This window comes from Oxyura jamaicensis, chromosome 3 (assembly GCF_011077185.1).
Source record: "Oxyura jamaicensis isolate SHBP4307 breed ruddy duck chromosome 3, BPBGC_Ojam_1.0, whole genome shotgun sequence".
NCBI classification, from domain to species: Eukaryota; Metazoa; Chordata; class Aves; order Anseriformes; family Anatidae; genus Oxyura; species Oxyura jamaicensis.
The window spans coordinates 39,494,114-39,507,649 of NC_048895.1; the positions used below are offsets into that span (position 1 = coordinate 39,494,114).

The 13,536-nt window shown below is 37.2% G+C and overlaps 1 protein-coding gene across 4 annotated transcripts in view; it reads right to left on the reverse strand.

The window, feature by feature from the left end:
- The window catches only part of RYR2 (ryanodine receptor 2), a 400,228-nt gene that overhangs the window by 261,379 nt on the left and 125,313 nt on the right, over window positions 1-13,536 (reverse strand). For all 4 annotated transcript variants that reach the window (XM_035320403.1, XM_035320402.1, XM_035320401.1 and 1 more), the window contains one exon: window positions 12,272-12,376. In XM_035320403.1, coding sequence (XP_035176294.1) covers window positions 12,272-12,376 — 105 coding nt within the window. The remainder of the gene's footprint in view (window positions 1-12,271; window positions 12,377-13,536) is intronic.

A 13,536-nucleotide genomic window follows, 5' to 3' on the forward strand; every position in this document is an offset into this window, starting at 1 on the left:
AGAAGTGATTAATCAGCCATGACTGTATGATTAGATGGGAGTTAATGAGCTCATGATGCAATTTAGCTGGAACTCTGCCCTAACTGATGGGTATTCACAGAAAACATTTTCCTGAAAAATGAAGCTGTCAAATATTGGAGTAGAGGTTGTGAAATGAAAATTTTTCACCTTACAGAAACAGTTTAGATTAGAATGCACAAATGATGTGCACAACCAAATTCTTGCATTCTGTTAATAAGGTCTGACATGGATTTAATGAATGCACAAAACTGAAAAACTCATAGCAGTAATTACAATGCTATGTAATGTAGCATTATATATCCACAATATAGCTAAGACATTTCACTACATTTATTTTTGTTTTATTGTTATTTTCTCATAATGCCCTGAATTTATTTATTTTTATCTTTTTTTATTATTATTTTTTTAGTGCTCCTCTAATGCAATGACATTTGGATCTGGAATTGGATTTTGGAAACAAAAGGGGAAAAAAAACGAAGGAAGAAGAAGAGAGACAGGCACTCTGTGACATCTAAAGCAAAACAATGACATTCTGGAACTAATGTTAGAGGAAACAGAGGAAAGAAAAGTCAGACGCTAGTGTCAGTAACCAGCCTGTAAGCTGATCATTCAGCTCTGTTCCAAAGTTAAGGTCTTCTGTCAGCAACAGTAAGGAGACAAATGAATGAAAACTATCAAACTGACAGATGTAAAAAATTAAGCAGCAGATAAAAAGTAACAGCATAAATGCAGGAAATAAAATCTATGAAAATAATCTTGAAAGAAAATAGATAGAGAAGAAGAAAAAGGAATTATTCCAATGCTAAAGAAACAGATACCCATCTTTTGTTACTGTACCTTGAAATCAGTACAAAATCAGTGCATCAGATTTATATTTTAAAGACAATTTATTCAATGTGTACCCCTCTATATACTAAATGCCAGCTGAAACATCCATAGACGCTGGTTATGCCAAGCTGAAAAAAGCTAGGCATTTACTTATAGGCTTAGATATTCACTTAGAGATGAGTGAATGTCATGTCTCTGTATCTCTCCCTCTAATCGTCACTGTCCTGGCCTCCTCTTCAGGAAGCAGTTTCCAAATTCCAGCTACAGTAGGGTTCCTTCACGTGCAGATAAAGAATTTAGGAAATGCATCCCACTGTACTCAAAACAATGGCTATATCTATAGCCTACAGATCCTGAGAAGGTTTGCATTTATCTACAAGGTTTCAAAGTGGCCTATGCTAAAAGACTTTCTGAACAAAAGAATCTAGTGAAAAAAAAAAGGTAGGAAAAGCCACTGAAAAAAAGAAATCTGAATAGAAAGTCTACCACATACACACTTTCTCCTCTCAAACCATGCCACCGTATTTATGAGTTGAGAATGCACTAGGTAGGTGTGTCTCACCCTTATAGGCTATTACTGCAGGAACTACATTTCCTATATCCTCAGTGTAGAAATGCTATATAAGGCTGTGCAATATCAAGCTTGGATATAAAGAATGTAGGGCTGCAACACGCAAATGACTGGGTTAGTTGTAGCATTCACTTCCTGAAACATGTACAAAAAGATTCAAAGAAAGGTGTTAGCACCTTCCAGAATGCAATTATGACACAACCAATGTACCAGTCTTGTGTGCTGTGAAAAAAAGGACAAATCTTCCTATCTGGATGTAAGTGCAAGTCAAAAGTGTTGATATCAAGCTCCATTAATTTAGCTTGTGGTATAGTCCTCCCACATTAAACAAGAACATTTAGAACATTTTTATCCTGGACCTTACTAAATATGAAGGAGACTACAGAATGCTTATCACTTTCCAAGGACAGAATACATTCTTTGGAAAACACAAAATATTCAACAACATAATATTTCATGAATTTAGTGAATTATGAAAGTAACTGGGACAAGAATACTGCTGAAATGTATTCAATGATTCTCAATACCAAGACGCATAGACTGATTTCTGTGTAAAAAGCTCTAAAATTATTTTGGCTTTGCATTTTGGCCATGCATTTACAAATATAGGAGGAGAAAAAAGTCATTTCACTGTGGATTAAGCATTAAGTCAGTTTGCCTCCATTTTTCACTGGGACACTTGATTAGTAGAATTTCAAACACCTACACAACACCATTCCTAGAAAAAAGAATAGTCTTTCACTTGATATAGTTTAGATAGTACCAGTACTTAGAATAAATAATCTGCTATATACTTGGTTCAAGAGTGGTTGATTCCAGTTTCAAGCCAAAGACTCATCACTTTGCAATCTGTGGGATCACAGCTGAAAGGGAACTGTGGTCTTTCTCTTAGACAGAGTCTAATGCTGACTGCTTGATATTTTCCTCTGGAGATCTGCAAACCCACCTTTTTAAAATTAAGGCTTTTTATTTCACTAAGTAAAGCACCTGAAAAGAAATGACACATTGCCAAGGAGAAGGGAATATGAAACGTTATCTGAAATTCCTTTCAACAGTCAAAGGATCCATCAGTTACTGAGATTATTATAATTTGGACAAATGTACAAGTTGTTTTGAAGTAGAGCTATACACAGTAAACTGCTTTTAAACTAACAAATTAACACCACCTGGAAATGGTATAAAAAGGACATGAAACTGTTGGAGAGTGTCCAGAGGAGGGCTACGAAGATGGTGATAGGCCTAGAGGGGAAGACGTACGAAGAACGGCTGAGGTCACTGGGCCTGTTCAGCCTGGAGAAGAGGAGGCTGAGAGGAGACCTCATCACAGTCTACAACTTCCTCGTAAGGGGGTGTCGAGAGGCAGGAGACCTTTTCTCCATTAACACCAGTGACAGGACCCACGGGAACGGGGTTAAGCTGAGGCAGGGGAAATTTAGGCTTGACATCAGAAGGGGGTTCTTCACAGAGAGGGTGGTTGCACACTGGAACAGGCTCCCCAGGGAAGTTGTCACTGCACCGAGCCTGTCTGAATTTAAGAAGAGATTGGACTGTGCACTTAGTCACATGGTCTGAACTTTTGGGTAGACCTGTGCGGTGTCAAGAGTTGGACTTGATGATCCTTAAGGGTCCCTTCCAACTCAGGATATTCTATGATTCTATGATGATTCTATGGAATTTAGAAAACATAAAAGTAGTCAGTTAATTAAAATGCTCATCTGCTAAACGACCAACACTTACACCAAGTTACATGAACTTACGACATTGAACAAGAGATTGTGTAATAAATACTGTATAAAAGAGGAATTGCTACATTAGTGTTTTTTATTTGTTTTTGTTGTTGTTGTTTTTTTTTCCACTCTGTATATATACATCTATGACTCATCCCAATATCTTTTTGGAAGAATCTTCTTTCAGGATAACTAAGTGCTCTGCATATTTATCGACAGATCGTCAGCTGCTTCGGGATAGGTAACTCTAGGCATTGTCATAATTGAAAAGACATTTCATACACCAACAGGTGTATCCACAAAAAAAAAAAAAAAAAAAAAAAAAAAAAGTACAGAAATCTCATGCTATTTTAAAGGTTGTCATAACCTAAATGAATTAGGTCAAAAGCAAATGACAGCACCCAATCCAACAGAAGTTAGGTTTACTGCTAGCAGTCTGAAACCATAATTCTTGTTCTTTTTAAGGTTTTTTTTTTTGTCCTACCTATGTTAAAGAATGCTATTTCCATAAAGAAGAGTAAGAAGAGAGCTTTTATTATCATCACTTAAAAAGGGGGAAAAAATAAACTAAACTAAACTAAACTAAAATAGTCTTATCTATTTATTCGTAGAGAAAAAGGCAATTATTCGAAGGACCAAATGGCAATGTACTGTCCAACCAGCAAATGCTGGAAAAGGGAAAACAGTTTGGGAAGAAAGGGAAAATCCTCAAAGCTCAGCAACTATCATGTCTGTCAAAAAGGACACTTAAGCTTCAGGACCTTATACAAACATCAAATGAAGGAATAATGCCTCACCTTCTCACTTACCATGCTGGTAGTCCTCTAAAAGCACAGATTTAAATTTTAATTTGAAAACTGATCTGCAGATAAGTACACTGAGCTCTGGAAGAGTTAAATACAGCATGCTCCCTCTTTTTAACTTAAATATATAAAAATATTTTTTATGTTTATAAATATATATATTTAAACAGACATGCTTTTGAAGGGGAAGGACTCAATTCAGACTGCCTGAAGGAACTCAGCAGGAGCTTTCAGTGCAGGTGCAATCCCGCAGACACTCCAAAAGGGAGCCCGCTGGTGTGGGACCCGCAGCCCATCATGGAGACAAAACGCTGCCCCCTTCCCGGCTGGGGCTGCCCAGGAGCCAACACTCCTGCCACTCAGTGGGACAAGTCCCTGCCCACAGAATTACCTCTGTAATGCCCCAGTGATCAGAGCTACAATTCAGGTTTAGCAGAGGCTTGGTGATGCTGACACATGCTGACACAAGGTCTCGGTTATGGTTCCCATTGAGTTTTGGGCTCATCCAGAGCTCTGCTGCTCAGAGAGGTGTGCTAAGCTGGAGTGGATGAGCTTGCCATCCAAAAAGGTAGGATGCTGCCTCTATGAGCCATGGACTCTGAGCTTCTGCTGGGCCACATCCCAGAGCAGGCTACCTCACAGCCAGAGGCAGAACCTCACCTCTGCAGACACAGCTGCTCCCAGTTCTCCACCTTTTCTCTTCAGCTATACCCCTGGTCCTTTATTTCTTTCATTTTTCTTCCACCCACATCAAACTCAATAGTTGTTTGTATCCTTGTAAGTAAATTAAAAATGGTTATTTTTTATGATCAGAGAGAAATAAAATGAAATCTCCATGTTAACCACTTAGAGGGGTAATCTCAAGTTACAGTAGTACTTAGGTACTTCAAAAACACTGACATACTCACCTGCTTTGAAGGCTTTTGGCTTTACCATTGCTACTGCAACAAACCATTTATTTGATGGCTCCCTTTCATACCTTCCAAGGCACAAGCTCTACCTTCCCAGCAAAACAACATTGAGGTGAACCCCAGTCATCAATGGATGGCTGGGCATCACATCACTTTTCTACAGACAAACAGTTAGCTGTGAAATAATGCCCATTCTCACTGGACCTGGCATTTTTGCAAATATGATACAGATTCACCAGTGATGCAGTCACCATTGATTCAAATTTCTTATTGCCATGGGGAGATGCAAGCATACGGGTGCAGATGAATCCTCATGCTTATCGTGCCTATCCAGAACTTTTCAGTGACTACTGCCCAGGAAGTGACACAGGTTTATCATCAATTTGGATCCTTTTTTCATACATAGTTTGAGATGTTTACATAGTGTTATAAACAATCTCAAAAATATTGTTTAATTATTATTTCCACTCTCAATATAATTGCATAACAGCACAAAAAAAAAAATAATTTATTTAATGTAAGGTTTATACAAATACTTATGTTACAGCTGTGTGCACTGCAAAAGAGGAAAATATGATGTCTGAGTATCGTGCTATCCAGGGCCCTCCATCTGGAAAATTAATGAAAGGTTTCTCTTCATATGATCGGTTACACTAGACTGCTATCGGACAAGGACTATATACAACCATGAATGATTCATATTTCAAAACCATTTTTTTCCTAAGCTAAAGGTATCAAGTGTTTGCATTTTCAAAAGATTGACAATATTTTCTACAAAAAAATCTTAATAATTACACAAAAAGTAACAAGACAGAAAGTGACAAGTCACCAATATAACCTTAATTTCAATCCATTCACTTCTCTCATGACAGCCTTCCACAGTTGAAGTACAGTATGTTCATTACCTTTTCAATTTGAACTATGTATATATGTATAATGCAACATAGAGAACAGAGGGAGGTCACTTACTCTTTTATTTCATCCTAGCTCAGTAAGCATCCATTGTACTGAATACTCATTTTAAAAACAGTTCTAAAGACATAATGAATGAACGTCATCATTTTAGTGTTGATTACTGTAATAGTAATCTCACAGATATTCATTCAATTTTCATGATACCCCATTTAATACATCAATACATTTAAGAATCTAAAACATGGATCTACTAAAATCAAAATTCACACAAGCCTGGGAGTTGAGTTGAAGACACCTAGAACCCAACTTCTAACACGATTTTACATTCTGTGTATAACTTCCATCAGCTACAGGTACATCTCTGAGACCTCAGTACCTGCACAAGTGAGTCTTGAAGTATCAAAACATTCAAAACCAGGAATAATAAAATGAGAAGTTGCAATCAGTATGCTGGGCAGTGATTACTCAGCTAGACTGGTGTGGTTAAAAACTCAGCATTGTTGATTGCTTTACAGAAACATCCAATAACATTAAGAATGTGACTGGTCTAAGACACTTTCATGGCTTTACATAGGATTGTGTAGCAAAACAGAATCTTCAGTGCTCTAGAACAGCAATCAAATGTAAGAATTTTGAAGGTTTATCTTTTTATTTTGTCTAAATTCAGTTTAGTATACCACTTTGAATTGCTGTAACAAATGAGCTGTGTGGTTGCAAAGACAAATTTAACTGTGACATTTACAATTTCTCCATGTTTCAATTTTGCTTTAAAAACAAAAAACACAAAAACAAAAATCCACCTCTTCCAGGACTTCATAGAGAATCCTTACTGAATGACATCAGTATGTTGCCATTTTTTATATTAACTAGATAGAGATTATTTATGGCAAGGGAATAATACCTATGGAATTGGTATTCATCGCAGTCTACAACTTCCTCACGAGGGGGAGTGGAGAGGCGGGTGACCTATTCTCCATAAACACCAGTGATAGGACCCACAGGAATGGGGTGAACCTGAGGCAAGGGAAGTTCAGACTAGATATCAGGAGGAGATTTTTCACTGAGAGGGTGGTCGTGCACTGGAACAGGCTCCCCAGTGAAGTAGTCACTGCACCAAGCCTGTATGAATTTAAGAAACGTTTGGACTGTGCACTAAGTCACATGGTCTAAATTTTTGGGTAGATCTGTGCAGTGCCATGAGTTGGACGTGATGATCCTTATGGGTCCCTTCCAACTCAGAATATTCTATGATTCTATGAACTGACATAGGTATTATCCTATGGGGGTCCAGTTCTCCCCATGTCCAAACCCATTGCAATGCTGCCCATATGTTCCAATAAAATTATTTTGCACATCAACTTTCTGCTTTCAGGACCAGCATTCATCTTTAGGTGGAAGGAACTACCAAAAGCATCAAACAGAAGTCCACTTCCAGACTGGACTTCCACTTTTCCCTTTATTTAAATATCCTTATCGCAGCCTTTTTCTTTATATCATACTTTCTTCCCTTCCTCTCCCTTTGAGGAGGGGGATTAAGAGAGTGGTTGTGGTGGGGTTTAGTCATCTGTCACTGTGAAACCACCACAAAAGCATACACTGTTAGAGATGCACCACTACTGTGCAAATACTGGGGAAACAAAAGGCAAAAAAAATACACACAGAAGTGCTCAATAGGCAATGTGGCAACTAAGATCCTTCTGTAGGAAACTAACAGAGGATTTAACACTGTTTTATTTTGTATAAATGTAAATAAAATTCAAGCATATTAAATAAAATAAGAGCTAATTTTTTTCTATGTTCTGAAGTCTAGGAAGATGAATGGCAAAAAAAAATATTTAAAAAAAGAGTATCCTAGCTTGTTCTAATAGATAGTGCATGGTGTTATTCAAAATACAGAAATTGTAATTACTTATAAATTCACTTTCTTGCTACAGATTACATGTGAAGAGATCCTTGCTTATTTCAGTAGTAAGGTTTTCCTAGTCAGCTGGCAAAAAGCTGTAATTTGATGCAAATGGCCAGAGAAGCAACTGAGAGAAATCCCCCTGGCACCATACAGGATAGATGGTGTACCTCTCCTACAAGAGTCATTAAAACAACATTCCAACAGAGGCATGCTACATACCAACAAGTGCAGTTGATGTGAGCAACTCATGGGGCATGAAGCATAGCCCTTATGAGAGGAATTGAACTTTCCACCCCTTTTGATGATAAAATTGCAAAAAGCTCTAGAAGTCTCATGCTCCTCTGTATATGCCTGAGCAAGAAACACCCACACACACATCTTGCACTGGCAGCACTCAGCACAGAGCAGCAAGAGGAGCTCCAGAAGCTCTCACCAGGATGGGTCTCTCCTGCTCTGGGTACTCCTGGTGGCTGGATGGTACAACAAGAAAATCGGGATGGCTTGGCACCCATTTGTATTCAGGTAGACCAAAGTGAAGTACTTTACCACTGCTGGAAGAAATACTTAGAGCTTCTCTGAAAGAACAAGCTTACCAAGATTTCTCAATCACTTCAATGAAAATATGCAGTTAACAAAATCGTCTGCATAGGATATAACATCTCTCATGCACGCAAACATGCACTGCGCGCAGGAAGGTGAGAACAAGTCACATACTATGCGCATATACATAATATCTGTTCTTTAGGGTGTGGCATTTAACATACAACCTGGAAGCTTCAAATTTCAATGATTGCATTTACAGAAGTTATTATGGAGCACTATAAAAGATATCACAAGGCAAAAGACTAGTATGTTATTTATATCATAAGACTGTTGGATGTAGTTCAGAAAACCCCAAGCAAAGCAATTGTAACTTCACAAATCACAAGCTCCTAGTCATTTCAAAAGAAAAACACATTTTTGTTGTAGGCAAATAGAAGATGCATAAATTTGTGCTCATTCACTTACAGTAAAATGCCCTTTAAATGCCAAGCTAATTTAATTTCCTCTATCTAGTCACAGTTCCCCAAATTCTTTAGACTCTTTGAAGTTTGTTTGATGATGATTTAAAAAAAGTTTTGGACAAATAAGTCTAAATCATTTCCTCAGGAAACTGAAGATAAGAAAACACTTGATGTTTTCCAATGTCAGATATGTCTAGTTACCTTTTCCTTTAGCAGTGCTACAACAGTCATACAATAGAACTGTGACTTGGTAAAAATTTTGTGGAAGCAGACATTTCTCTCTGCAACTGATCCAAAATTAGCCAAAAGATTAAATAATAATAATAATTTTTAAAATAACCTATATTCACAATATTTTGAAGTTAAACAAATAAATAACGTAATTCCTCAATATACAAATAGGACTGTCTGATGGAAATACAGAAAAATAATTTTTGCTCTCATAAAACATTTGAGACTGGCAATAGTGCACTATGTACAGCTCTGTTGTCTAACTTTAAAAAAAAAAAAAAATGAGAGAGAGAAAGAGAGAGAGAGTTGTTTAAAACAGAACTGAAAGACAAAACAAAATTATAAATCCCTTCCTCTCAAGCAAAACTTGGCAGCTTCCTTCCTGAATAGCTGTGGCACCTCTCCTGAGCAAGCAGCTGCAGTGCAGAAGGCACACCAGCACCAGAGCAGCTGATGGCACTGTAAAACAGCTGAATTCACCTTGTTTTCCTATTACAGGGTGCAACGTTAGGTCCCTTTCCCTTACCAAATTCCTATCCCTGATACTAATATTGCTTCTACCTTGCAGAATATTCAGATGTTATTGAATATAAGAGTACTAATGTACAGGTGGCCAAGCTTCATTTCCTAAGAAAATTAGCAGAAAATTTCCAGGGATTGATTTGATTATGGCATCTCAGCATTTTCACAAAGATAAAGTACTAGACACTAAAAAGTTCTTGAATCTAGTAAAGGAATAATTGATTAAAAAACTATAATCAGAATTAAAAAAGAAAAATCAGAAGCAAAACACAGTTACATCATTCCGTGGTAAATATTTACAAAAAAACTCTTTGGAAACTATGGAATTACTTTTTCAGGATCAAGGCAACAGTGGAAAATGAGTGAAATTGTATAAGAAAGAATGTGTGTAGTGCTGTGTTGCTAAAGATTTCTCTTAGTCATAGGCACAGAGAGGTTACTTTGTGTTCTGATTTTTTTATCATTCCCTTTAAAATGCATTGCTTTACTCTGGCAGGTTATTAAAACACTGAAATTCATAGGTTTGTTCTTTTCTATAAAATTTCTCTCATTTTCCGCTGTTGCTTTTGATACTGGCATTTAGTTGATTCAGGGGAGAGAAGATCCACTCAACTAGATGGATCACTAACCTCATGAAGTATGGAAATTCTCATTTTGGGATTCTTGCACTAAAACAAGTATTTATTTATTTCAGAGGTAAATCTTGCACATTTAATACACACTAGTCAAGAATTAAAAAGAAATCCAGTTAGTGCACACAGATATTCTTTCTTAAACACAAAGAAAGCTGTTTAGTATTCTGACTCAAGACAGAATGAGATTTTGTTCTTATTACTCAACCATTTCATTACTGCTGACTTACCTGCTTTATAGGAACAATACCTACTATATAAAGATTGTATTCAGCATTAAAAACAGCAGCCTTAATGATTTCTAATGTAATGAAAAGTAAGGGAAGACTGAAAAGACCTCCCTTTTCAGGATTCTCTCCATTAGAATACTGAGCTCATACTGAATCCAGTTAATAATAAAAAAAATTCAAGGAGTTGCTATACTTTCTTCTCCTAAATGAAAGAAATGTGTGTTGTTCTAAATAAAAATTAAAAAGGTAAAAAAAAAAAAAAAATGATACAGTGCTTCAGATGTATGCACAAATTACCTCTTCTCATAAAAATAACCACAGAAGTCAAAAAATATGAAACCTAATATGAAGCTGCCTAAGTAAGCATCTACCATATGAAAAATGTATCAATAAATTCAAAGACAATCTTTAAACATTTTTAATAAAAACTACATACCAAATGTCAGTTCTGTTAATTTATCAGCAAGTTCACAATGAGACATTTTAGTATTATTCCTGGCTTCCAGAGACTTGCTAGAAGGAAAAATAACGGCACTGACAATTATTTCACTTTGTCAATTTACAAGCCACTATTTACAAAATTATTCTCCTCTAATACCAATATATCAGTATGCAAGAGACATGCAGGCAGATTGCTAATGAATTGCACAGAAGACAGGCAAAATCTGCAGTAGCAGCCTATTCATTATTCAGTGAACACCAACTATCTGGGTTAGTATAGCCATAGCTCTGTACCTTCTACTAATGCTGAGATTTAATAGGTATTGAGAGCACAGTAAATTACTCTGTTAAAAGGTAACAACTGAAAACATTTAGAGACTTCACTTTATCTTTCCTCTGTGTGTCTCAGAAGACCAGTAAGTACAGAGCACTGTGTATCAGTACAATTGCCATTTACAAACTAAGGAGAGAGGTAACACCTCTTCTCTCAGATGTGCTTCTCATTCTCCTGTTGCTGGAATTGGTCCTTGGAGGGGAACAATTCTCAAGGACAGCACACACTTCAGATCATCCATGAGATGATGTTCTTGGACTTCATTTCCCAAATACTATTTTAAGTCTCAGTGTGTGGCATTTTATGGGACTAACCACTGTATGTTAAAGTTTGCTTTCTCAAGGCATTCCCACAAATACCAGAGGCAAGCTGCTCTCCTACCAGCTTTCACAAGTGACTGAGCTATGGTTAACACCTCCTTCTGTTTTATCTGTATAATTCCTGTTCCTATAGCCAAACCTCCCATCTCACTCTTCCCTACTTAGTGTTTACAGGATTTGGGTCAGAACACAGCATTTCTATTAAGTGTGTATATGAAACACTAAACTACATCATATCAAATCAAATTAATTACATGACAGAGAATGTAAATTACACTACTAGGATTTATATGTAAACAGCTATACGTTAGTCAAACAGAATTATCATTATTCCTATATCCTTCCTCCTCTAGAGTACAAAAACATGCTAGTTTCCATATTTCTTTTCCACCAGGACTCATTATTATTCAATTTCCACCTCTAAAGTTGAGTTACATCACATTTTAGCTCAGGCCACATAGAACAATGTCATTATTTACACAGAAAAAAACAGCACACACCCAAGTCATTTTAAGACTACCTGACAGTCTCATTTGATACAGTCAGTAAGAAAACTTAGCTGTTCTAAACAAGTGATCCAGCTTCATATATCATATAATGAGATCTCAAATTAAACCATTCCTGTAGCTCTATGCTACATATGTAGCTCTATCTGCAGCACATTGAAATTATTATTTATACCCCCTACTTGCAAGTTTTAGTGCAAGCTACAAAAGTTTAGAATTTCTCAAAAGCAGACCACTCCTGTAGTGAAGAAGGGAACTTATATGTAAGCAATTCATTATGTTATAAGCTTGTGCCAGTCATGGAAACGGTGGTAGAGTAGGGGGAAAAAATGTGTTTGCAAGAATAAAAGTAAAGATCTAATAACTTACCCCTTCTGCCTTTTCCTCTGTGTTAGCCAGCATTTCCTGGAGGGCTCGTACTGACAGAGACTGCTCCAGAACAAAGGTACAGATGGACAAATCTGGTGGCACATTCTAGGTAGAAGAAAAAAGTGAGATCTGGTTAGAGACAGGTCTGCTGAATATTACTTTCCAAAGATCCAAAAGATCTGCTATGCCCATGAGGCTATGAAAGCCCATCACACATTGGGCTACAAGAAGTCAGGTGACGCAATTCTTCCCCTCTGATCACAGCATTTAGGAGCTCACTCTTGTGGTGCTGGTCCCAAATGGGACCTCCCAATACAAAGCAGACAGCAGCGAGCTGTAGCAAGTTCAGCAGAGGGTCACCATGATGGTCTGGGCTGGAGCACCCACCCCATAGGAGAGGCCAGAGGAGCTAAGCTCCATCAGCCTGGATGGAGGAGAGAAAGGAGAGAGGGATCTTGCAGTTCTTTGCCAACCTACTGGTGATAACACGGAAAATGGAGCCAGACTCTTCTTGGAAGTTCTTCATGAAAGGAAAAGGAACAGCAATGCAAGTTGTCCCAAAGAAAATTACAGGTAGATATTAGGGGGAAAAATCACCTTGAGAGTAGACAACACTATCAAAGGCCGCCAAAAGAAGCAATGTGACCTCCATCTGCAGAGATATTCAAACTTGACGGGGAAAGCCCTAAAAGCAACCTCAACTAACTTCAGAGCTCAAATAATTATTCATTTTACACTCCTCAGCTTAGAAGGTGGCCTGTTCTGATCAGGGGACAGGACCTCCCTGAGGTCCCTTTCAACCCAATTTTCCCCTTGATTACACTAGCAAGACACTATTATTATTGTATAATGGAAGTAAAGATAAGAAAACCCATATGCTTCTATCTTTAGAAAGTTTTAGGTGACAGACAATAAAGCACACAAATCACAACCTAGAAAGCAGCAGAAATTAAAGACAATGTAACAGCAAAAATAATGAAGATTCAAATACTACTTGCAAACTAATATTTATTTCTCATCAAACAATTATTTTAATTGATTCCCTTCTAATGGCAATCCTGGCAATTCTTTTTGTCTGCTGTCTTGCCTATTACAACTTCCTTTTCTTAGGCTTTGAGCTTCTCTCTCTCTCACTGTAAACATGCTTCTCTCACTGGTACTCACCTCAGGTTTCCCAAATCTCTAGTTATACAAGGAAGACATCTAAGGATACATCTATAGATCTAAGGATAAGGTATCTTCTTTGAGCCTTGTCTAACAAACTG